General features: G+C 42.0%; 1 protein-coding gene across 1 annotated transcript in view; it reads right to left on the bottom strand.

The window, feature by feature from the left end:
• Positions 1-4,034: 4,034 nt before the first annotated feature.
• NIPAL2 (NIPA like domain containing 2) overlaps positions 4,035-26,811 on the bottom strand; it is a 71,551-nt gene continuing 48,774 nt past the window's right edge. The window contains exons 6-11 of the mRNA XM_040626057.1: positions 22,047-22,143; positions 14,730-14,865; positions 12,781-12,869; positions 8,613-8,676; positions 7,418-7,512; positions 4,035-6,062 (exon numbers count right to left, since the gene is read on the bottom strand). Coding sequence (XP_040481991.1) covers positions 5,950-6,062; positions 7,418-7,512; positions 8,613-8,676; positions 12,781-12,869; positions 14,730-14,865; positions 22,047-22,143 — 594 coding nt within the window. The 3' untranslated portion in view covers positions 4,035-5,949. The remainder of the gene's footprint in view (positions 6,063-7,417; positions 7,513-8,612; positions 8,677-12,780; positions 12,870-14,729; positions 14,866-22,046; positions 22,144-26,811) is intronic.

The following is a 26,811-nucleotide window of genomic DNA, read 5'->3' on the forward strand; positions in this document are numbered from 1 at the left end:
TATTCTGTCCTTAGGAACAAACCCTCACCCCCCAGATCTGAAGTTAATGCCATCATGACCTCCCAAGTCAAACCCAAACTCTTAATTCTGTGTCAGAGCTGGTCACCCATCTTTCTAACCTGCCTTTCTCGTCCCACCAGTTGCCTTCCTCTTCACGCGACCCCATGTTGCAGATGTCTCCAAGCTTACTCGGAGCGATTCAGCTTCTCTCCTGCTCGTGGGCTTCCGCCGACGTCTAAATTCTGTATGTGCTTCGGGTACCAGCTCAGGACCTGCGCTCGTTTCCTAGGGCTGTCGCAGCAAAGTGCCACAGTACCACAACCCGGGCGGCTTTGAACAACAGAGATCATTCTCTCACAGTTCTCGAGGCCCAAGGTGTCGGCAGGGCTATGCTCCTTCCAAAGGCTCTAGGAGAGAGTCTTTCCTTGCCTCTTCCCGTTTCTGGAGGCTCCCGGCATTCCTTGGCTTGTGGCTTCATGGCTCCAATCTCTGTCTCTATCGTCATGCTGCTCTTCCCCACCCCCCACTCCCGCTCCCCGGTGTGTTTGTGTCCTTTCCCTTTCCATCTGTTCCACTGTTATTGGATTGGGTAATCCAGGATGTAACCTAGGATGATATTACCTCGAGATCTTTAATTTAATGACATCTGCAAAGACCCTTTGGCCAAATAGGTCACATTCATAGGTTCTGGGGGTTAGGAGGTGGACACGTCTTTTGGGAGGAGCACCATTTAACCCACTGTGATCCCTAGTTCCTTTTTGAAGGCTGCCTCCTGGTCAAGAATGACCTCTTTCTCCTCTGGGCTCCCATGCCCTTTATTCAAGTCTTTGAAGGCACTTAAAAACATTTTTTTTTTTACAGATTTTATTTATTTCTTTGAGAGAGAGCACAAGCAGAGGGGAGAGGGGCAGAGGGAGAGAGAGAGGGAGAAGCAGACTCCCCACCGAGCAGGAAGCCTGATACAGGGTTCGAGCCCCTGGGATCATGACCTGAGCCGAAACCAAGAGTCAGACGCTTCACTGACTGAGCCACCCAGGTGTCCCAAGGCACTCTTGGTGTTCTCTTGTGCAGTATAGATATATTGGTACTAGCGGTAAGAGTGTGGGTTGCAGAGTTAGATGTCCTGGGTTCGAGTCCCAGCTCTGCTACTTGCCAGCTGAATGACACTGGTCAAACCACTTCACTTTCCTTGCTAGGGCCCAGATGCAATGAGGTGCTTAGGGCACCACATGTAAGGAGCTACTCACTCTCAGGGTCCAGCAGGTGCAGGGGCAGCCCTCTCCCCACCTTGACGGTGACATTTCCATGAGCTTCCTTACATTTCATGCCTCTCTTGCCTTACCCTAGTCCCTGCCCTGCCTCTTGCCCTGGTTTTTTAAATCTGTAACTTAGGGACAGTGACGTCCCTGGTAGAGAAAGTTTAAGGACTGAAAAAGTAGCACAAGTAAGAGACTTAGCACAGTGCCTGGCCCATTGGAAGCCTCCAGAGATGACAGCTGTTGTTTCTCTCCAGACACAGCAAGTGTCTGGAGAGCTGGTCTTCATGTCAAATTCATTTTTATAGTCCTTAATAACTTTAAACACATTACATCAAAAATAGTATGTGATCAATTATGTTTAAGTGAATTAACAGTTGCTAAGTTTGAGGCATGTGGTGATTGGGTCTATAATCAGGAGAACAGCTCCAACTTTGAGTCCCTGGATCAAGAGTTCTTGAGCCGGTTCATTTCCCGGTTCACATTTAGCATTTAGAAGGTTTAGGTGAGGAGCTTTGGACAGAAGGTGTAGAGCCCAAACCTCAGAAAACTGCTGAGGTTGGTTTTCAAATTAGAACCATGAAGGCAAAGGCTCCGAAGGCGGGATGCGTGCACGCTGGAAGGATTAGCTCGCGTCTGGGTAGCAGCAGCTCAGATGTGCAAAGTGGCTTTGGTTCATGCGTGCTGGTCACATCGGGAACGGCTGGGCTCCCTCTCCGTTAGGCACTTGCCAGTTCCCTGGGAAGGAGATTCTTTCCTGGAACATGAGGCTATCTTGCATCTTGCCTGGAACGCCATGAAACCGTTGGCAGCATCTGCTTCAGCTGGGTGCATCGTGAAACACCACATTTACTTGATATCGGAATTGATATTCCTCTTTTACATTGTGGTTGGGACTCATTAACTCTCAATAAGGACCGACACTGAAGGAGGAGTTTCCTCCCTTTCTTGCAAAAAAATGTTTCCTTGGACGGGACGTAGCTGCTGTAATTGATTTGCTCTCCTGGCGCAGGGCAGCATGCTGTGTGGTACCCGAGGCTGGTGAGAAAGGGGACAGACTCAAGAATTCCTGGGTGGGAAGGCTTTTCCCTGCGCTTTACCACAATTGCTGAAACACGAGGTTTAATAGCCCAAGACTGGCCTATATTTGCAATGGAAACCGTGTTTGTGTGGAATTTTTTTTTTTTTAATTTCAAGATGGCCATAATAAGAGCCAGACTGTTGATGAGTCTAATGATTAGAAGCAGCTCTTAAATTTCTCACACAATCATGTTAGGTTCAATTCTGAGATCTTATTCTAAAAGTTCAAAATGCGTGGTGTTTATCTAGCAAGCTCACTAAAGCACTCACATCGCTAGTACCAGGCACGTGCGTTACGTTTGCCGTCGCCCCGTGCAAGGATTGTCTCTATAACCAGCCATGGAATTTAAGTGAAGCAGTCTGGAGAGGGGCTGGGAGGGTTCATTTTAGTAACCACTATATTTATGTCCACAATATCACTATTAAATTGGCGAGTATGAAACAACCTTTAGTGTGGCCGAGTGTATACAGTCACCATTCCTGGATGAGCTGTGTGCTTGGAAACAAGGAGCATAACGCGGGTACTTGGCTTCCAGGAATTAGGCTCAGTGTTTCAATCCATCTGAGTCATGTCCACCATTACACCTGCTTCTTTTGAAGCCAAACCTGCACATTATCACCATTACCCTTCAATAGCACTGAAATTGTAATAATCTATGCTATCTGTCCTTGCCCGTTCTTTCCCTGCCACAAAACAGAATTTCCAGGAGCTTGTGGGGGTGGGATGAGGGTGTTGAAAAATACATTCTGAGTCACCGCTTGAGAAGTTTTTATTGTATTTTTTTCCCCAAGCGATTCTGGTAGTGAAAGTATTATGGGTATAGAACAAGCAAACACTTAAACTGAAAGTAGTCAGATGATAAAGTCCTCTGCTTTAACGAGAGGTCGCTAGGACTCATTTCTGAAGCTATTATCAGCTTGGAGTGTGGGATTGGAGAGGCTCTTCCAGTACAGGTAGTGGTGTGCACAAAAGAACCACTGCTTTTATTTTTTTAAAGATTTTATTTATTTACTTGAGAGACAGAGATAACGAGAGAGAGAGCACAAGCAGGGAGGAGAGGGAGAAGCAGGCTCCCCGGTGAGCAGGGAGCCTGACACAGGGCTCGATCTCAGGACCCTGGGATCATGACCGGAACCAAAGGCAGACGCTTAACCGACTGAGCCACCCAGGCTTCCCTGAACCACTGCTTTCAAGAGAAACTTGGGCATTGCTTCCCTCTGTATCTTGTGTAAGCAATAAGATCCTAATATAAATATCAAGACTTGGCTCCACAGTCCCCTAGCAGCCTAGTTTGTCATGAATCATGAAGTGTCACCTTCTCAACTCCTGAATGCGCAAGGAACGAGAAAGAAACTGCATAGCAAGGGCAAAGGAATAATCTAGATCAAGGATTGGCAAACTACAGCCCTAGGGCTGACCACCTGTTTTTGTAAATAAAATTTTACTGGCATGCAGCCATGCTCATTCATTTACATATCGGCTATGTTTGCTTTCATGCTAGAATGACAGAGTTGAGTAGTTGCGACAGGCAACGTTGGCCAACAAACCCAAAAATATTTACTCTCTGCATCTTTACAGGAAAATTTTGCAGACCCCTCGTCTAGACAAATAGTCAAATGAGTCAAGTTGTTGGCTAAAGGTCCCCAATTCACAATGCCAAGAGAAGGGCTGGGTTGGCTTTGGTTGTTGTCATGTACTTTGTAATTTAAAAAATCTTACGAGCCAGTACAACTAAAACTCTTATTCACCTTGCTTTGAAGAAGCAGCATGGAAAGTAAAGTTAGGTCTCAATATATTTTATATGTTGCCTGGACTTCTAAAGCATCGCTGGATAGCTTAAATGTGCATAAGTCAATGTCATTTCTTAAAATTTTTAAAAGATGCGAACGTCGGCAACTACTGAAGTATTGGCATCATGCTTGCGTCTGTACAAAATTCTACGATGCCCAAAACCACGTGTGTAGCTATAAATGTAGTCCTGCTTCCAGGGAGACTCTTTGGTCTAAATATTTGTGCAATCTTTGAAACCAGTTTTGAGAGTCATCAGAAATCTGTAGTTTAAGACACCAGACACATTCTTAGCTGAGCCGTCCAGTGCCAACATGTTGGACCAATTCAGTAAAACATGCCATAAATTATACGACTGCTTTATTTGAATTAGGGGATACTTTCCACAAGAGCAGGCATTCTTACCAGGAGTTCAAAAGCCAGACACGGGCTCTAGGTTGTTATTCATACATTGGTGATGGATTCGAATCTTGCCTTTGTGGCCAGGTGTGGCCAGGAGTATAGGTTATGACAAAAAAACAAAGCTAAAAGACCCAAAGCGGTTAAGACCCGAAGTGGTCTCAATAGCTCTGAGTTACACAACCTTTACAAGTGCAAGACACCTGGCTGGAACAACTTTGACATGTCAGAAGTGATTGGAAGCTTTTGAAACGTCATTAAGGACAGGGTTTCTTACTTGACGCTGCTTACAGTGAAGGCTGGCTCCTTTCTTGTCATTTAAATATATTAGATCATAAATAACATAGATGATTATGGACTCTACCTGCAAATGAATCTTAGTAGATAAGTGACTAGTCATAGCAGAAAAGCCATTCCGGGGACAGGAGCACATGGCCTTCCTCTCTAGACTCAGGTTGGGCCACCTGGCTACATCTGCAGATTTAAGTGGCTAAAATCCAATCCTCTACTCATAGCTGTACTCTTGCCTAGAAGAATTTATAAAGCTTGGGATTATGACTTGGGAGAGGAAATGGTGTGCTAGTGAAAATAACATTAAGAATTTAAATACACTTTTTGAGACTTGCTTCAAGAGTTAAAACATATAATAAATCCACTAGATAAGTCGTAAGAACTATACAAATGTCGGCATAGGATATGAAGTTTTCAGTTTCAATTCAAGTGTAATAGGATCATATAGCTGAAGAAAATGTCCGTCATTCTATGTTTTTTGAAAAATTGGTCTTAATTCTTAAATTGTTCCTTTCTTAATCTGAGAAAGTTCACCCACCAAGGTCTACACACCATCACAGAATGCCACTTACAAACTCTCGTTTTAAGTATACACTTAATTTTCAAAGGACAGTTATAATAGGGCTCATTTCAAGAAAAGATGAGTCACCGTTCTAACTTACGACTAGAAAGGTGAGATCCTTATGGGGGAGGCTCATAAAAGATGTCGTAGGAGAAATGAATGCTCCGAAACCTTTGGTACAGGAGTGAGGCTGGGGGTTGAACGTGTCTCTTTAAAGCAAAGCAGCTGGCGCTCGAAGTCGTGTGGGAAAAGCAGACGTGTGTTCTGTAGCCAAATCGTGAGCACGCATTTTTGTGTGACAGTCCTGCTTGGGGAGCCAGGCTCTAATTAAGATCTAGCCGGTTCGATGTTTGCGAGGGGGACGTCCAGGGTGTGGGGTACACTTGAAATTACATTCCGTGAAGACAGGAGACTGTCAGAGCTTAGGAAGGCCCCGGCTGTCTCTGCAGATGGAGTGGGGTCAAGGGCGTGCAATGCTCACGCACGTCAGCACAAACTAGCTGTGGACACAAAGGGAGATTTTTTTAAAGGTGGTATCGAATAACAGGCCAGCAGCCATCCCCCTCGGCAGTTTAGACCTCTTTCTTCTCTCCACTTTGGCTCTTTGTTGAGTCACTTCCATCAGGCAAAGTTCCATAGGATAAGCCATTTGAATCTGGTTGTATTTTGTCCAACATTTGTTTCCCTGTGGAGATAACAATCACAAGAAATCTTTTGCGCTCAGAAAAGAATACGTCTTAATAATAATTTCTCCTCTCTCTAGCCCACATTTTATTCCCTTTTCTTAGTACTGTGTGGTCCACCTCTACACAGAAGAGATCAACGTCAGGAAGAAAGACCCCGGAGCTCCGTGTCCCTTGTGGCGACCACACACCCTCCACGGGAGACAGGCGGGCATGTGCTGGGCCTGGAAGCTGGGCTGGAGGAGCCAAGAGGTGAACATGAAGCGTCCCCCCGTCTCCACAGCTTCCCTCCCAGGGTCCTTTCTCCATTTCCGCGTTTGCTCTAATGCACGTGACAACAAAGAAAAGCGGACTTCCACGTGGCTTCTGAAAGCTCCTGCTGACTACGTGTGGGGCTTTGTGAGCTGGAGATATCGAGTTAAATGTTATTTTCCACCCAAGAGCCTGTAACCATACAAATCATTTATAACGCACCCCTTTGCCACGAATGCCAATTCTTGCCTTGAATGCTCTTAGCTGATAAGAGGGCCCAAGAGGGAAAGAGAACACAGAATTCCTTGGGACATACTTTCTCAGTTGTAGGGACGAGGCTTTAATGGTTTTTGCTTCAAAGTCTGGGACCTAACAGAATGGCAGAGGAAGCTGTCAGAACATCGTTACTTCTGTCTGGAAACCGGTAGGTTGCCCCAAATCCCTAGCAAAGCTGGATATATTCGGTGGGCAGGGAGGAGGTGAGGACACAGCCAAGTATTAGCTTTGTTCAGAACATCGCTCCTGTTGTCTCCACGACGACAGTGAGTTATTTCCTAGTGAGAGCAGAGGACTGCAAAGATGGTGCATGTGAAATGGATCAGGATGAAGAAGGCAAGGGGGGAGGGGGAGAAGCTCTCCATGTTCAGGTGACTATGAAGAATGTCCCTTTTGGCTCCACCGTGCACAGGCCACTGCAGTCTTCCCCGGGAACGTTGGTCCTTAGCAGCCTAAGCTCCTGTCCTTAGATTTTCCTTCAAAGGCTCTCTGGGCAGCAGGGGACCCCTGCTATAGCCATCCCCTACTCCTATCCCCACCCTTTTTCAGTTTAAGGAGACACAAAAAAGAAATTTGCAACAACCCCCAAATCAAGAAAACGGGGCCAGTTCTTTTATATCCCCAGGGTTCTGTGCAAAACTGACATTCAAATAAATGGTTATTAACACTGACAGTTAAAACGTCACCTCTGGTTTCATCATTAAATAGACATTTTCTTGAGGATAAGAATTATGTTTTATATTAATTTTAACACTCCAAATAATACCAGCCACTACTAATTTATAAGGATAAAGTTTTCCATCATAAATTAAAGAATATACAGTTTTACCAGGAATATTTCCAAAATCAATGTAAGACTGTGGCAGATGTTCCTTTTCTCGATTTCTTGTGACCAAAAACACACCAAGGAATGACAGAAGACACCTGTAAGAATAATATTAATAAAGAACACAAGAACATTGAAACAACCCATGGTGTTAAATAACAGCTCTATATTCTACACGATGACATAAATTCCATGGGTTTTGTTTTTCCTGTTTCTCATGGTAAGCCTTCTAGAACTTGTCTTAATTGCTGCAGCCAATTATATTTTTCCCCAGAACCAAGACCTGGGCAGCTTCCAATAAATCTCTGCCCCAGGTTTTTACCATCTGGAGGCTAATTCCAGCTCTAAACCCTTTGGGTAGACACTAGGTCTCATTTTCTATCCATGCATGCCCAGACCCATTACTGGCATGCAACACGAGCAAAAATATATATATTCTTTAATTTTCTAAGAAATTTAATTGTCCTTGGCCATAAGAATAGTCATAGTTTCCAGATCCTAGAAGTGTAGGCTTGCCCAAGTATCTTATGAAATTGAATTTTCAAGCTAGATGGTTTTCTACGCTGAAAATAGTCTGGGCTCAAGTATGCATAATAATGGTCATGCAGAACACCAGATCAAGGAACCGCGAAGCATTAATGGAGTGCCAGCTGGAACCATCTTATACACTGGTGATATTCTGTCAAAGTTCTGCTCTCTGTTTGCAAAAATGTCAGCAATGATGCCTACCAAATTTCCAGGAAGAGTTAAAGATGGGCACCCAGACATAAGAGAGGGTGTTATTAGGTCCAAAGCTAATAATCTGCCCCACACTTACCCTTTTATTCTAGGTGACCCTAGAGGCATCTGTGGTTCCTGAGTGAGTTCTAACTTAGAAATTTCCAAGAGCAAGGTAGGTCTGAGTTAGTACAGAAAGGTCATGGAGTAGCTCTAACAGCTGGTGGTGGATTTATCTAGACCTTGGCTGGAACTGAAAATCCCCGGTTTCAGAACCCTCAGCGAGAGACCCAAATTATCAAGTCGAACACATGGAGTCCCGTGTAGGGTGTTAAATTGAAAACCATGTTTCTTTTAAGAGCTCAGGAAGCTAATGTTTCTTATATTGCCTTCCATTTTTCTATACCTCAGGTATAATGCCAAAAATCCCACATAAAAGTAATAGGATTTCACATTCCTGACTTATGAGACATCTACTCACCCAAAAAAATATATAAACACAGTTAGAAAAGCTGCACCAAGGAACTCCTGATAAAATATGATACCTATAACAGGAATAAAAGACAAACTTAATTTTAGGGTAAGAATATATATACTAGCTACACATTGTTTTTCAAATTATGTTCATGTATTATTTTTTCTTAGTTACCCTTAAAATGCACATTCAGTAGCTTAAGTTTAAAAATATTTGCACGCCACACTTACATTTTCAGTGATTTCAAAAAGAACATAGATTCGCAGAGTTTATATAATGTAAGTATAAAATCAACACAATTGACATAACTTTTGGAAAGAGAAATTTCTTATCCAGTCTAGGATTTGTCCCACTGGAACAGGCAAGAAAACAAAACTCTAGTGACATTTCCCCCCTACACTTTCAGGCTAGGGGTCAGCAAGCCTGACCTGAGAGTCTGGGCGCACTCTGGGGTCCGTGACACGGCCATCCTTCAGCGCAGCGGCTGGCCGCCCAGGCTGGCACTCTTGGCCAGGCGTCGTGCGTGCTCGTGCACTGGAGGACATGGTAGCAACTGCCCTTCTCCCCAGCTCTGTTTCTCACTGCCAACTCCCTCTCCTTTCTCATTCTTCTGGTCTTCGCTTTTGGGAGAAGGAAAACTTGGATGTGTTATTTACTCTGATACACTTGTCTTCCTCCTTGCTGGTCTGGATGATTTCTTCTTAGTCTAAGTTCCCAAAGCCTTCAGAGAGTTATTATTTTTTTTTAAAGGTATCTTTAAAGTTTGTATTATGTGGAATTGAGTGTGTGTGTGTGTGTGTGTGTGTGGTGTGTGTGTGGTGTTAGCCTTGAGAGTCAGCCAACAAGTAGTTACTGAGTCCTCCATGCCAGCCATTGGGTGAGGTGCTGTGGCCACCATGACGGACAAGACAGTCCTATACCCAAGGAGCGCTCTCAGAAGCCCGCCTCCTCACCTAGAGAATAAACTTCATCCAGGAAGAAGCCATGTCCATTCTAATAAATATTTGTCGAGTGGATGAACATTTTGAGAGCATTTTTCCATGTTATTGCATACTTCCTTGTAATCATTTTAATGTTTCCGTGTTATTCTAAGCAGATATGCCATACTATTCATTTCTCTAAGAGAATTTTAAGCTGTTTTGAAAATTTTTTGCTTTAGTCAAGTAGCAATAAACTTCTTTGTACATATTTCCTTTTTTTCCCTCAGTATTTTAGGATTTTTCTTGTTATTGCTGCTTAAAGCAGTATTTCTTTTGTAAAGAGTAGAAACATCTTTTTAAAAATGTGTGGGTGGGGGCGCCTGGGTGGCACAGCGGTTAAGCGCCTGCCTTCGGCTCAGGGCGTGATCCCGGCGATCTGGGATCGAGCCCCACATCAGGCTCTTCTGCTATGAGCCTGCTTCTTCCTCTCCCACTCCCCCTGCTTGTGTTCCCTCTCTCGCTGCCTGTCTCTATCTCTGTCAAATAAATAAATAAAATCTTTAAAAAAAAAAAATAAAATAAAAAAAAATAAAAATGTGTGGGTGGTTCAGTTGGTTAAGCGTCTGCCTTTGGTTCGGGTCATGATCCCAGGGTCCGGGGATGGAGCCCCACGTTGGGCTCCCTGCTCAGTGGGGAGCCTGTTTCTCCCTCTCCCTCTGACCCTCTTCCCTGCTTGTGCTCTCTTTCTCTCTCTGGCAAATAAATAAAATCTTTTAAAAATTTTGTAGTAAAATACAAATAGTCTGAAGTTTACCATCATAACCATTTTTAAGTTTGCAGTTTTTGTGTGAAGTATATTCACACTGTTGAGCAACTAATCGCCAGACCTTTCTCACCTTGCCACACTGGAAGTCTATGGCCATTAAAGGACAACTCCCCGTTTGCCCCTCCTCCAGCCTCTGGCAATTACTACTCTGCTTCCCATTTCTGTAAGTCTGACCACTCCAGATACCTCATCTAGGTGCAATCCTACAGCATTGGTCTCTTTGTGACCGGCTTACGTCACTCAGCATAACGTCCTCAAGGTTCATCCATGTTGTCACATGGGTCAGAATTTCCTTCCTTTTTAAGGCTGAATAATATTTCATTGTACGACATACCACATTTTCTTTTTCCACTCATCTATCGATGGACATCTGAGTTGCTTCCACCTTTTGGCTATTGTAGATAACGCTGCTATCACCCAGGCGTACGGATATCTGCGTCCCTGCTTTCGATTCTTTCGGTTATGTGCCCCGATGTGGAATTGCTGGATTGTACGGTAATTCTGTGTTTAATGTTTGGAGGAACTGCCAGAGTGTTTTCCATAGTGACTACTCCATTGTACATTCCCACCGACAGTGCACAGAATTCAAATTTTTCCACATCCTCAGCAATACTTGCTAATTTTGTTGTGCTGTTGTTTTGGGCTGGTTGTTTTGTTTTGTTGCGAGTCTACTGGGTATACGGTGGTAACCCCTGGTGGTTTAACTTCGATTTCCCTAATGATCAGTGATGTTGAGCGTCTTCTCCTGTGCTTAGCGGTCATTTGTACATCTTCTTTGGAGAAATGTCTATTCAAGTCCTCTGCCCAGCTTTACATCGGGTTATTTGTTGTTGTTGTTGAGCTGTAGAATCAGAGACTAGACTAGAAACATTTTTCAGGCTCTCGATAAAGACTAGGAAACGAGTTCTAGGAGGGCAGTCCCGTGCTGCCAACGCCACGAGAGCGCCTGTGCTCCTGCAGACTGGCTGGCGTCAGGTATCGCCATAAAAAGAATGAAACAGAAACTTTACTAGTTTCCAGGCAAAATGCGGTATTGAGTTTTAATTTTAAGCTAGACTTTTTGATGGGGGCAAAAAGGGAAAGTTAGTCAAGAAGCTTCACCTCCATTCCATGCTTCAGCAACAGCAGACGAATGAGTGCTCCCAGAAAGTTCCAGCCTCCCTGACTCATCAATTACTTGGTGTGTTGAGTATTGAGATTCCAGCCCTGTCAGTCCTCCTACAAAATGTTCTTTTCAAGGGAACTACATTTTTTACACATCTTTACAACATTAATATTAACCATTAGGCTGTATGTCATGCCTGTAACTCTTTTTGGCCCTATTAATTTTTTTCCTAGTAATTCTAGGGCGCACAAATGTGCAATCTTTTCTTACTTTCTTTTGTCAATAAGCATAAAATGCTAAAAAAAATCAGATGTCTTGGTATATGGTCTTTCTCTTTAAAAGTTAGGTTCAATTTTGGGAAATAAAAAAATGCATCAATTATTCTTAAAAACTGCCCACTAGCAGTCACATTGTTTGCCATGAAACACGAAAGATGTGCCAATTAAGGAACATAATCCTTAACTGCTTCCAAAATGCATAAACTTTGCTTTGGGAAATGAACTTCCAATATGAGAAGGTAGTAAATAGATCCAGTAAGCCGGTAAACTAGGGCCGCACCAGTATTAAACTTAGGCGTGAAATACCGGAATCTACTGTATTTTAATTTGGATCAAATTTCAAATGTATGCTTTTTTAAGAACACTGTTGTCTCTCTCTCTCTCTCTCTCTCTCTCTCTATATATATATATATATATTTAATTGTCAGTAAATACCAAAGAACTAATAGTAGGAAAATAGAGGCCAGAGCAGCAATGATAGTCATTTCTATTCTCATCTGCCTGGCCTTCCCTGGAACACTGGATTCAGTTTTGGACCCAGTTTTGGACCCCTCTCTCTGAACAAAATAGTGAGGGACAGGGAGGGAAGCGTTAACGGAAATAGGGATGTTTGGTCCAGAGACAACGTAAAAGAGGACCCTTCAGCTGCTTTGATTATCAGAAAGGCTGGCAAGGAGAAGACTCCAGAAAGCAGAACTAAGATGAGAGTCTTGAATTCACAGGGAATTCACTAGAAACTAGTCCAGTATAAGGAAACACTTTTTAATAATTCGAGCTCCCCAAACAATTAGGGTGATCCGGAACAGGACTGCGCTGTCTCTGGAGACAGAGAGCCCTGGGGAGCTCTCACACAAAGCGGAATACCCCATCCTCGAGGACGTTATGGAGGAAATTCAGTCCCGGGAGGAGGTGAGGACGATGTGTTGTGGGCTACACAGGTCCTTATAACCTAAAGATTCCCTGACTGTGTCATTTACTCTGAGAGAAACTTGCTTTATGGCTGGTGTGGGGTAGGATCACTGAAGGATAGAAAGCCGACGCTCACCTGCGATAACGGCACTGGTCGTGAAGAGCACGTGGTTGACCGGCACCACGATCGTGGTATCGTAGAGTTTCGTGGCTTGATGCAGGAACCTAGAGCAGAAGGCACTTACTGGAGCTCTGGCTTTAAGAGACGCTCAGCAATACGTTAACAATAACATCACGAACCGCATGTCCTTAAGCTACAACTACAAAGGGAGAGGAAGTGCAGTGAAAGGGCATTTCCAATCAGCAGTCAAAGCTTATGTGCAGCTGATGTAGGAGATCAGATGTCAGGTTTTATGGTCTGTTTAAACCAACAACAGTAACAATGAAAAGCAATTAATCATATTCTGAGGCCACAGAAGTTTGAGTCGGAAGCGATTCAAGCTGCTGGACCAGCATCACCCTGGAGCGGACTCACGAGGATCGACCCTAGAATCTGTTAAATATCATATCTGGGGAGTAGGATAGCTATGCACTGACGTGCCACGTGCCAAGAAAGAAGATGCAGAAGTGAAGGAATGTTTAACGTTTCAGAAACCGTGCTCAGTACTCCAGCTGCAGAGCACATGTGGGGGCTCAGCTTCTCACTCCGGCCACCAGCGTGATTCAGGCTCCTGCATCGAAGCCATGCTGCCCTGGCACTGACACCGACTTGACAATTTTTTCCAAAAAATCCTTAGGTCCTATTGTAGCACCATTGAAAAAAAATGTTTTGTGGGTAGAGCCCAGGTGTGCCCGAGGGTGTGTGTGTACACGTGCCCGTGTGCACACACTTATGTATGTATACGTGTGCATCTATGAACAAGCACACCCCCTCGAGCGGTCTCGCTGGGTGGCCAGTCCTACAGTTCTAGTGCGTTCAGTGTAGTTCCGGAGTGGCAGAGGCAGGGACAAGAACCCAGGGGATGGGAATGCAGGGTACCCTCAGTTGTACCTGCCACCGAAATTCATAAAGCTGAGTTGAAAGATAACGACGTTAGTCACTAAACTCCAAAAGATATTCTAGTAGTGCTGATTAACTCAGAAGAAAGGGATGAAACAAAGTAGTGAGGGTCAAGCTTTAGAAACACCCTCATTCTCGTAAGGAAATGACAGATGAAACAATGACCAAACATTGGGTTTCTCCAGTCATTGTCCACATGCCTTGCAACAGGGCCCATGTCCGAGCCGTAATGATTAGACGTGACTGCTGGCATCCATGCAGGGAACCCCTCTCTTCCTGAGTGTAGGCTCTGATTTCCCAGCTGGCACTGGGATGGTGCTTTTGCATAGCCTTTTGGGATAAACAGAAAACTTCCCGGCTGACTAGAGACAGCCTCGCAGGCAAAGGCATAATCACGATGTGAGATGGAGGGGAAGTGACTGGAGCAGATGGAGGTGGGGGCAGAGAAGAACAGAAATTTAAAATGTTCCATGTCACCACTATTAGGCCCCAAGAGAAACATAAAACAATCATTCCGCGATCTCAGGGGTACGAAGAAAATTCTGGCCAAGGATGCAAAGTTCTGGGGAAAGGATTTCCCTCCTGGCCAAACGTCTGGTTTTGTCCATCCCTGGGCAATTAATGAGCATGAGCTAAGGATGAAGGTGAAGGGTTCATGTATTTCCTATATTTAGAATGAAATCCTGGATGTGGACCTGCCCCTTTGATTTATTGCTAATGACAACCTGCGTACGATGGATATTAATTACAAGCAGAAAAGCATCAGGAAAGTATCAAAGTGCACTTAGCTAGATTACGGCCATACTTTAGAACTCACAAGACATGAAGGCAATGCTCAGTAAAAAAACTTATTATTGGACACGAAGGATAAAGCGAGGCATGCTGGCTGAGGATAAGCTGTAGACCCTTCACCCTTAGAAATCAGTTACACCTAATTTTAATTATCAACGGACGCCAATAAAGACTAATGCTCCGAGAAGCCCAGGAATGTTGAAAGACGAGTGAGTATGCAGAAGCTAACTTACTTGACTTGGAAAACACAAGATGCGATCATGATGATAAACATGATATAGAAGATGGGGTAAGTTAGTTGCGTTTTATCCGTCACAGAAAAAGTGATCATGCCGGAGACTGCTTTTACCGAAATAACAGTCAGCGAGGCTGAAAAAGAAAACAGGAAACACAAATAAAATACATCGTTGAGCCAGAATTACAAATAAATATCTCAAGTTCACACAGCAGAGCAGTCGAGAACCCCCGTTGTGCTTCTGGAATGCGGGCTTGTGTGAGGTGGAGGAAGGACGTGGCGTAGGCCAGCCAGTAGCTCTCTTGCTCAAAGCCGTGCTGGACCCTGAATTTGCTTAAATCAGCTGAAGATCTGCTGTGCGACGGGGTGCTTTTTATCTTTGCAGCGAGATGCTTATTTTCCAGCCCTAACCATTGAAAGAATGCCGCAGAGGCTATAATTACTAGGAGATGGGAAAGTAGAAAACAATGAAGGAGGGGAGAAGAAAAGTCAGACAGTCCATGTGACATGAATGGGAAAATAACTATTAAACTATACTGAAAAAATTCAAAGACAACTAGATGAGAAAAGTGGAGCGTGGAAGGCAGCTTGCTCTGTGAGTTTACTAAGAGTTATACTGAGTCTCTGTATGAGCCTTTTTGTTCATAAATGTCTAGAACTTTCATGAAAAATATTTTTTTGCCAAAGACGGTAGTAGGAAGCAGGACCAGAGCTGAGTATGCATTTTTCGGAGTCAACCATAAATCTAAGATTTACATAAGCAATGTCTATTCTCTATGCTAAAGAGGAACCTATCCGTAGAACAAATTTTTCATAGGTTCCAAATAGCAATGAAGTGACTTGATAAGGTTATAACATGAAAGCAATGAAGCATTTTCTAGAAACACCATGTCCCCGTAGGAAGAAAATGGTGTTTTCTTTTTGTTTCTGGTCCTTTAATGTTGCATATAATTCCATAACCTAGCTGAAACTTACAGAAAATGAAAAGATAATTTTTACATGAGATCAAATAACTAAAAGTCAAAGGCGATGTGAAGGAGGAACATTCTCTTTGGTGTTGTTGGTCTACCTGGTCATAATATATCTGGGCTTTATCCCTTTAGCTCTTGAATATTTTAGCTTCTAGATACTATATATATATATATTATATATTTATATATATATTATATATTTAATATAATATATTAATTATATATTTAATTACATAATTATATAATATACATTATATATAATATAATATATATTATATAATAATTATATAATATAAATTATAAATATATATATATATAAAATAGCAGCGGATGGCCTCCCATCTCCTTTTCCAAAAACTGAGAATATACCTTAATTTGAAGAGTACCAGGACACACTTCCAAATTAGGCATTTTCTTTCCATTAAAAGTCATAATTAACAGAGGAGAACGGGTGATAAATTCTAAAAACAAACCCCGACCCGAACAAAGAGGCCCTTACAACTGGGCCCCTCTTCATCTTAAAACGTCTTTGACCTCATCATTTTACATGTTCTCTACAGATTATGACAATAGTCATAACTTCGCTAATCTAGGAATTTTAAATATCTGCAGTGATGTGTGTCACTCGATGGTTTAAGTTTGTAAGGTTAGCTCTTGAGGGACCTTGGTTTCCTCCTCAAAATTTTGCTTGAAATTAGAGCACAATGTGGTTATGGTCTTGTGGTCCGAACAGCCAGGTTTCCCAAAGGGATTATTAATGGGAAGAAGTTGAACACACTGTTCTATTAGCCTCACAACCTCCGGACTCCAAAGGCCTTTCAAGGTCATCTAATGCAACTACCATCTGATGTTAAATTATACTTAACCGCAAATCAAAAACAAAACTAGACTTCTTTATTAAACAGCTAAACCAACTATCGGTTTGCTATAGTTAATCACTGTATTTTCAAAGCATGTACAATCATCAGCTGATTAATCACTCTTTAATGTAACTGTGCAAGTTACTTCTAGGCTGGTGACAAGTATTTCCGTTTTATTTTTGGGTGGGAGTGTGGTTAAGGAGGACAGATGAAAATACAAAGTTTAATGCAGCATCATTCTAATGTATATATAAAAATATAAAGTGTTTATGTATCTTCTCTTTTTATATACAGAAGAAAAGGCTAGAAAAAATGCTAGAAGAAACTACATCAAGATACTCTTAGTGGTTATCTCTAGGCACTGGGATTATGAATAATCTTTAAACTCATTTTTTTAAGCTATAAAAGTTGACGTGTTCCTTTAAGAAAATTTGGAAAAATGCAGAAAAGCCTGGAAAAAAAAATCACCTGTAAGCTCAACACTCATCCCCAAATCATTTTTAACACTTGGGAATATGTCTTTGTAGCTATTTTTCTGTCTCTAAGTATGAATATATTGTAACATATGAATCATACAGTATATACTATTTAGGAATCTATTTTCGATTGCCATTAAGTATTTTCTATGCCATTAAATATTCTTCTAAAGCATGATTTCATCAGCTGTGGAGTACGCCATTGCATCAATGTGTACTTTATCCTGGCAATTCCCTATTTTTGTATGTTTAGGTTGCATCCTTTTTTTTTTTTTTTGGTATTAAAAATGAGGCTGTGATGAATACTCCTGAACATAGATCTTTGCATACCACTCTGCCAAGTACCCCAGGAAAATCACCTAAAGGGGACTTTGTTAACAGCTGCTGTTTTTCTGAAATGCACTGGCAAGCCGCCCGCTACAGAGAACCAGTCACGCTCCCATAATACTGTGCGGCAGTGCTCGGGTACGTGGATTTTTATATTTTTTCTTGGTGGGTCTTTCTGTTTTAGTTCTCAATAATAGACATTACAGCAGTACCATTTTTACCTGACATAGCTGACCTGAGTTTTAAATCTGGCCTTCTCAGTCCCCCCCTACTTCATCAATTGCTCCTTCCAGAGACTTTCCCAAATTGCCATCAATGCCTCCTTATTAGAGCCATCAATGCTTCATTTATTAACTTGGCTTCCCTAATCTGAATACAGAGCAGAGAGAAGGACCTCCTAGCTTTCCCAGCTCCCTGGTCAGCTGAAAGCATTCTGCTGGGAGTCTTAAGACTCTTTTAAAGGGGCACCTGGGTGGCTCAGCTGGGTAAGTGGCTGCCTTCAGCTCAGGTCATGATCCCAGGGTCCTGGGGTCGAGTCTTACATCGGGCTCCCTGCTCAGTGGGGAGCCTGCTTCTCTCTCTGCCTGTTCTGCCTGCTGCACCCCCCCTTGTGCTCTCTCCCTTTCTGACAAATAAATAAATAAATAAAATCTTAAAAAAAAAAAAAAAAGACCTTTTAAGAAAGAAGATTGCAGCTACCGGGCATGGGGCGCCACCCACCGGAAGCCAGATCTCTTTCTTCCCAGTTGCCCTCACCCTCTGTGTTCTTTTTTAGTTCATTTTTAAGTCCATCACATAAACAGTATTACATTAAAAATAAAGTAAAAAAAAATCCACCTGCCTAATTCCTCTCATTCATTTCCAGAGTACGCCTCATGCGTGCTTTCAATCACAACGGAGGTAGGTACGCTGTTGTGTGTTCCTTTTTCATTTAGCCTGACACTATACGTATTCCTCAAAGCTGCTACATGATTTTCACAATCATTTTTTCCTATAAAAGTCATTAGTGATCACTGTAAAATACCCAGCCAGCACAGGTATTTTTCTCTTTTCTCAGTGAGGACACGTCTGGTTTTCACCAATGGGTGTGCTCCAGCTTTTGGGTTAAGAGAAATATGTTCTTCCAGGGGCGCCTGGGTGGCACAGCGGTTAAGCGTCTGCCTTCGGCTCAGGGCGTGATCCCGGCGTTATGGGATGGAGCCCCACATCAGGCTCCTCCGCTATGAGCCTGCTTCTTCCTCTCCCACTCCCCCTGCTTGTGTTCCCTCTCTCCCTGGCTGTCTCTATCTCTGTCAAATAAATAAATAAAAATAAAATAAAATCTTTAAGAGAAATATGTTCTTCCAATGTCACAGAAACAGAATAGAATGGTGGTTGTCAGGGGCTGGGGGTAGGGGCAAATGGGGTGATGTAGGTCAAAGGGTCCAAATGTTTAGTTTAAGAAGAGTGAGTTCTGAGGATCTAAGACACGGCATGGTGACTAGTTGCTCACGTGCTACCGTGCACTCCGAGGTTGCTGAGATCGTAAGCATTCTCGCTGCACACACACCAGTTAACTATATGAACCATACGAGGTGATAAATGTGTTTGTTATCTCGAGCTCAGTAATCACTCTACAATGTATATGCATATCAAATTATCATGTTGTGTACTTTAACTATATACAGTATATGTGTCAATTATTTCCCAATAAAGTGAAGATTACTAAAAAGAGAGAAATACATTTTTAACACACAGATATCTCTATTCTGATTGCATTTTGGATTCTTTATTAGGAATGGATATTAAAGTTTAACATGTCTTTTCAGCATCTGTTTACATGATATTTCCCTTTTGAGTCATTAACATGATGAACTATGTTAATGGATTTCTTAAAGAACCATCCTTTCATTCCCATAATTAATTCAGTTAATTCAAAATGTTTACTTTGCGCACAGCGTCCTCAGTTCTAGGTAATTATATACAGCGTCACTAGAACAGACACGACTTTGTCCTCGTAGAATTAATCTGGTGGGGGAGATGAGTTCATACCAGAATATAACTATGAGTAGACTATGCAAGTACAAATTATTGTGTTACAAAGAAAAAGAACCAGTTTCACTAAGACCCCTTGGTCTTAAGAATGATTTTTTTTCTGGATTCTACCTGCTAATTTTTTATTAGAGACTTCTACATTAATATTCAGTCGTGAAATCAGTTCATGGTATTCTTTATGTGTGCTGTTTGGGATCAGTATTTATACTGATTATGTAAAAATAAAAGAGGTGAAAGCTTTCTTCTTACATCCTCAAATAATTTGAACAACATCAGAATAATCTGTTTCTTAAAGATTTAAAGGCATTACTGTCTAGGTTGAAAATAAAAGTATGCAGTCCTGCTTCTTTTCAGGATGTAGCTTCCATTTCCGCCATAGTTATTTTCCTTTATATATCCAAGGTTTCATATTTGTTTTCAATTTTATTTCTAATTTTGGGTATTTGAAACTTTTCCTTTTTTTTTTTTTTTGGTCTTATAGAGGATCTATTTTAATGTATTTGAAGAATAGATTCTTGGGTTTATTTATCAATCCATTGTTTTTCTATTCTCTATTTCATTAATTTTTACCCTTATTAATTGGTCCTTTCTGCTTGCCTCAGCTTTATTTCACTGTTTTTCTTCCCTAACTTTTTGAGTGGAATGCTTGACTTACACATTTAAAGTAATGAATTTCCTTTTGAATACAGCATTAGTCATAAAGCTATAGGTTTAATAGTAAGTGTTTTCATAATAATTTTAAAAATATATGCTGCAATGAAATCTTGGTTTCTACTTGGGCCCAGCTGCAGTTTAAGAGGGGTGTTAACATTTCCAGATGTTACGGTTTTACTCATTTCTATTTTTGTTATTATTTTCTGTTTTTATTTCACTGTGATCTGAGAATGTGGTCTGTACTATTTCAACTTCCTGGAATTTATCAAGAATTTCTTTGTGGCCAATTATATGACTAACTTCTGTAAATGTCACACAGGCAGTTGAAAGCAGGTGTATGGTTTGTTTTCAGGATTTAGAGTTCAATTAGATCAAAATTAAGGACTCATTCCTCTATCCTAACATATCTTTCTGTCTACCTACCTTTCATGAACTAGGAGAAGTCTCCCACTCCTCTCATATTTCTGTTAATGTAGTTTTCAAAAGAGCTGCTGCCCGAGTCTCCTGAGGCCTCCTGGTCTTGGGGTCTCTCCCTCCCAACCCGCAGGCCCACCATGCAGAGCAGCTAAACACTGATGTGGGGTCTCCGGGAGCCTCTGCTCCATTTAGTACTTCCGCCTTGATTTTTCACTTACATAGTAATAGCATGGCCTTCTGCTTTCTTTTACTTTCAAACTGAGTTACTTTGTTTTAGTTGACATTTGTGTATGAAGCCAAAGTGTTTCACAACCAGCAAGGGCCAGTTAGAAAGGGCACTATTTCTACAACTCTCAGATCTGAACCAGAGGACACTGGCTGAATCCAATTTCAGAAACTTTTTCAAAATCAGTCTGGGAATTTTTCTGAAGTCCAATTTGGGGATCTTTCTTTATTACTAGGTAAATTTACCCCATTTACATTTATGATCATAACTGATATGTATGATCTTAATACTGTTACCTCACTTTTCTATTTAAAATTTCCTTTATTTTCAATATTTTCCTATATACTGTACATTTTGTCTCTTAGCTGTTTGCTTTTGTTCTCCCTACCTGGTAATTTGGAAAGAAATAAATATAAAGTTCTTTTTCTGTTCTTTTGATCAACAGCATACCTGAACATGCATAAATTTGTTTCTATAAGTAACTACCACAAATACAAATCTTCCGATTCAAAGGAGAGAACTGTTCGTGAAATGAAAAAAAAAAAAGAAAGTTCCAGCTCTTCCTTAACATGAGGGTTGCTGCCTGTCCCAGTGGCATAAGTATAATCTACAGAGTCATAGCAAACAAAACATGATGTATGGACCATCTTATCTGCAAAGGGGAGGCAAAAGAATTATAAATAAAAATTTTAAAAGGCAATTTTCCAAACAATTAGTGAGAGCTCCTAGTGTTGGTTTATATGAGTGTGTGTGCGTGTGTGTATGTGTGTGTGAGAGAGAGAGAGAGGAGGAAAGAGGGTAGATTTAAAAATAGATAGTGGGCTTATAGAAGCAACAGTTTTCAAATTTTATAAGGTGCCTCTGGGAAAAAAAGGAGATGGGTGGATCAAAAATGAAAGAAATGTTGTATCTAAGAAAATCACACTGCTTACATTTACGTTTCTTATTAGCCATATTCATTAAAGACTTTAAAACGTGTAAACAAGACAGGTCTTGATAAGTAATTCCTGATACAAAAGTCTCAGTTGGGATCCTTCACTTGTTCCTCTTTTAATAATTTTCAGTTATATGCTAAGAAAGACAATCTTCAAATTGTCAGAGAGCAAATAAAATTACCAAGAAGTAAACCTTACATATGTTTTTAAAAGAATTAAACATAGCAATTATAGCCATGGACATGCAAAATATAATTTGCGTAATTGAGACTGGGTTTCTTTCTACAGATCAGAGTTGAAAAGTAGAAACGAGGAGAAAGGAATAGAATGCTCCAGTGTCCTCCTCCTCCTCCCAATCTCTTTCCTGACTTCGCATGGCTAGATGAGGGAATTAGGAAACCAAGCACGTCCTTACCAAGAAGTGCCACCAGGGTTAGCAGAATCACCATGTGCTTCATTCCCTTTCTCTTATGGAAATACAGCAGAGTGCAGAAAATTAATATTTCTAAAATCTAGAAATGAAAAAGATGAAAAAGAGTAAACTATACATTATTTTATACAATGTCTTCAGAATACCATACTTCTCTTTCTGATTTTGCAACAGTTCTCCTGAGAGATCTGAGGGTGACTGGCATTTCTATGGACAATTATAAACATATGAGAACAATATAAGGAGCCTCAGCCACCCAGACCCGGAGCTCTAACCTCACCTATATGCCAATGACCCTGAGATGGGCAACTCCAGTCTCATTTATCTAACTATCTTCTAGGCATCTCCACATGCACGTTTAATAGCCATATCACAGAAATATGGGCAATACTGAACTCCTGAGTGCCTTCCTTCCCTACCTGTCCCTCCTGGGGCCTTCCCCCCCAATGAATGGCATCAATACATATCTTGTTGCATCAGGCAGCAACTCTTTCCTTTCCCCCACTCCCCGCCACCTCCTTTCTAACCACTGCAATAGCTTCCAATTTATCTCTGATTCTACTCTGGCCTCTGTAATCCAGGCATTCAGCAGCCAGAGGAATCATTTCAAAGCACAATTTGAATAATGACATATGTCATTCATAGACAATATATATGATACACACATAAGGTGTTTACATAATATGACAAGCAGTCTCGTGCCCTACACGCAACCAGAGAGAAAGAACCTACCAAGACCTTTGAGGTCTCTTGGTACCACTCCCCAGTTGTACTCCGCTCCTCCTGGGATCTCCCCAGCAACCACTACACTGAATTTGTATGTTTACTATTCACTTTCTTTACAGTTTACTACCTTCTATGTATCCTCAAATAGCACCCTGTTTATTTTTGCATATGTTTGGACTTTATACATGCAGAATCATACTTGTTTTCACGTCCTGGTTTTTCACTGTGCACCGTTTCTGAGATTTATCCAGGATGATATATGCAGTAGAAATATATATTAAATCCCGTCATTCCTTTGCTCAAACCTCCTATGGTTTCCTCTCACATTAAGAATAAAATCCTGGATGGTGCACCTGTGCCAGCCACAGATGGCCTCCCCGCTCAGTTCTCTGCAAAGCTCAGATGTCTCCTGCCTTTGGGCTCTGCACTAACTATTGGAGTTGCCTGGAATACTCCTTCCCTGATCTCCCTACAATGGCTCCTTACAATCACTCAAATTTCAGCTTAAAGATCACCTCCTCCGAGATGTCTTCTCTGACCACTCTCATCTAACAGAGCCACCCCTCGTCTACTGTAGAGCATTTTATCATCATCTGGAATATTTCCTGTCCATGCATTTCTGGGTTTCTTTTCTGTCTCCCCGACTAACACACCAGCTCTATGAGAACAGGGACCTTATCTGTCCTCTTCTCCACTGTCTTCATTCAGCGCCTGGACACCGTCGGTCACTCAATAAGTATTTATGGAATTAATGAATAAATTACACCTCAAATTTATTATGAGCAACTTGCCAAAAAACAGACCTAATGTCTAATAAACTGAGTGTTCAATAAATATTAATTGACTGTCTAAAATTTTCCTATCCTTAAGAAAACGCTAACGTAATTTTGAGTTCTCAATTTTATTTTTGTTTGAATATTTTTTCTTTTTTGAAGTCCTTCAGATAACCTGGAGCAAAGCTATTTTTTTTTTCAAGGAGACAGTATCCCTGGACTGAAATCATAAATATTTGAATGTTTACTTCTCTGACGTCAGACAAGTAAAAACATCCCCAATTTTTTTCTTAAACATTACTAGAGTTAGGGACCTCCCTACATCCAGGCCTGCATTTTACTTATGGGGTCCTCTCTAAGTCAGCGTGAGTCTCTACTGTTTCAGTTCAAGGTCTGCTTAGTTTTTTCCCTTTAATCCTCTGTGGGCATGGAAAGCAGCAAGACCATATCCTCCTCATTTAAAAACCTTTCATCTCATATGGAAGATTAAGTCACCCCTCAGTCTTTTCCTGGTTAATTAAACTAATTACTTTAACTTTTTCTTATAGGATTTATTTGCCAGGCCTTGAATTTAATCAAGTCATGCTACAAAAGCTGTTAAACTCCTATCACTTTGCCTTCCCCAAAGCTGCCGTCAAAACGCTGGGTGTCTTAATGTCTGTACAGATCATCAATTGTTAACAGAAATATCCCTGTTGGCTACATCCCCCTTTCAACCACAGGCTTGTATTTCTCACATGATACGATTACAAACAACTCACAGCAGAGTTTGGGCCCCGTATTTGTGATGGAGAGAAGGAGCTCTTCCTGCACGAATGCACAGAGCGTGTTAGCTAAATCTATTAGCAAGAGGATTATTACTTTAGGGAAAATGAGGGTAGTTATCAGTTCTAAATATCACATATGACTTTTTTCCAAATTCCATCTCTGTGGCTTCAGATAAATAAAACATGAGCTCCTGTGACTCAGAATGACTGTAGCTGCCCTATGCTCTGTCTTGTGGCAAGAGGTCATGGAGCTCCCAGGAATAAAATATTCAAGCAGCACGAATTCATGTTCGTTTTTTTCCTAGCAACATTTTTCCCCCTCGCTGAAAATATCAATATTAAGGCAGCTGTGATTTCTACAGGTTGCTGAGACCCAGGAAGGGGCTGCTTTGCTGACAGCTACCTCAGAGGTCAGAAATAATAACAGCACTTACCAGAGGCTTACCACGTGCTGTACTTGGCCCTAATTCATTGAATCCTCTCAACAACCTCAGGAGGTAGGCACTATTATCCCCATTTTAGAGATGAGGAAACCAAGGCTCAGGGGGGTTAAATGATGTAGGTCTGGTAGGCAGAATAACGGCTTCGTTCCCATCTCTGTAACTTGTGCGTACCTTACTTTACATGGCAAAGGGCTTCGGAGATGTGATTTAGGCTATGGACCTTGAGATGGGGAGATTATCTTGGATTATCCAAGTGGGTTTGAAGTAATTGTATGAGTCCCAAAAAGCAGAGAACCTTCCCAGGCCTGGTCAGAGAGAGATGTAACGTGAGAAAGAAGAGAGTCAAGGAATGCTGGTGGCCTCAAGCAGCTGGGAAAGGCAAGAACACAGACTCTCCTCCAGAGGCACTGGCAAAGAATACAACCCTGCCAATACCTTGATTTCAATCCACACCCGTGTTGGACCTCTGACCCTCAACACTTTAAGATAATACATTTGTATTGTTTTAAGACACTGAGCTTGTTACAATTTGCTACAGAACAGGAAACTAACTTAGGTTTTGGTATTTGAAGTCTTTCCAGGGGAACAGAGTCTTTGGGATGAGTTTTCTGAATTGACTCTGGGTTTTCTGGATCCGTTCTCTAATCTAACTAGATTTAAAGGCACTCATCACCCTGTTTTCAGTGGGAAAAGAGCACCGGCAGGCCATGGATGATGTGACAAAAGAGAGACACAAAATCTCACCATTGGGGGCCCCATTTCCAGTTCAAAAATCTGAGCCCCTGTTTACCTCATCTTCTCTCACCAAGTTCTTTCTTGAAAGTAAAGACTTTGAGATGACTTCCTTGTCCAAAAAAAAAAAAAAAAAAAAGAGCTCTGCAAAGGCTCCTTTAGGGTCAAGTCTGGACAAGGATTGATCCTCGGTGGTCAACTTTTATTAATTCTACATAGAGAGATGTGTACCGAAAACGGATTGGAGCGTGCACCCCGGAGGTGGGCTGCCTGGTTTTGAATTCTGGGTCTGCCACTTAGTATTTATGTAGCCTCCGATGAGTTACCTACCTCAGTTTCCCCATCTGCCGCACAGGTAAAGGACAGCAGGGAGTCAGAACTCCGCACAGGGCTCAGTCTGCTGGGTGAGTGGCAGCTACGGCAGCTACGGCTACCACAGCAGTGGGCCCCCGTGCGGACCTGCAAGTGCTGGGTGCATTCCGACAGCAAAGCAAAAGAACCGCCCGCCATGCAGACTGAAGGCTTAGAAACACAGCTTTTTTCCCTTTCGGGTGTTTGACACCTGGTGGTGGGTTTTGAAGCAGTTCTGCTGGAAAGGCTGACTTAATAACCAGCTTCAGGGGATGGAATTACCCTAAACAATAGGGCTCGGCCCCTGTTTAAACTCGTTTAATTTTTTGTCTGGTGGAGAGAAAATGAGCACCATGCAGATTATTTTGTGAAGGATCTTATGTTCATGACAGAAGTTTCCATTTGAATGCTCTGTTGGGAAGTCTGGGTGGGAAAACGGCCATCATCAAGCCTGCCAAAGAACATGAAGTAATTGAGGCTTAGGGCCGAATTTCCTCACGCAGGTTCTGCGGAATCACTGGTAAGCGTTATTCAACAAAAGGTCCTTCGAGAAAAGGACCCCATGGTCGGCAAGTCTGTCTCCTTCCTAAAGGACCTCTGGCTTTGAACATGCTAACAGAGGTGGGTTTCTCAGAGAGGGTCATGTTATGCAGTAGCTCGCCTAGCAAGTTTAACCTGGAAAATGCACTCGTTCTTTGCTTTTTGGCAAAGCAGCAGGTGGGACCACACACCTATGAATATAGGCTGGGAAAGGCTGTTTTAGGGGGTGAGCGAAGGACACTCATTCATCACTGGCCAGTTGATACCAGGCTTCTCAACTCCTCTTCCTACCAAAAAGAGAACCGGTTCAGAGGACAAGCTCCCGGACCCTTGTTTCTGAGGCCTCCACTTCGTGTAAGCCTTAAGGGTAACCTGGACATCCACCTGGTACAGGTAAACCAGCGAGACAAGGAGATGC

The sequence above is a fragment of the Ursus maritimus genome, unplaced genomic scaffold (genome assembly GCF_017311325.1).
Source record: "Ursus maritimus isolate PB19 unplaced genomic scaffold, ASM1731132v1 scaffold_9, whole genome shotgun sequence".
In the NCBI taxonomy this organism is placed as follows: Eukaryota; Metazoa; Chordata; class Mammalia; order Carnivora; family Ursidae; genus Ursus; species Ursus maritimus.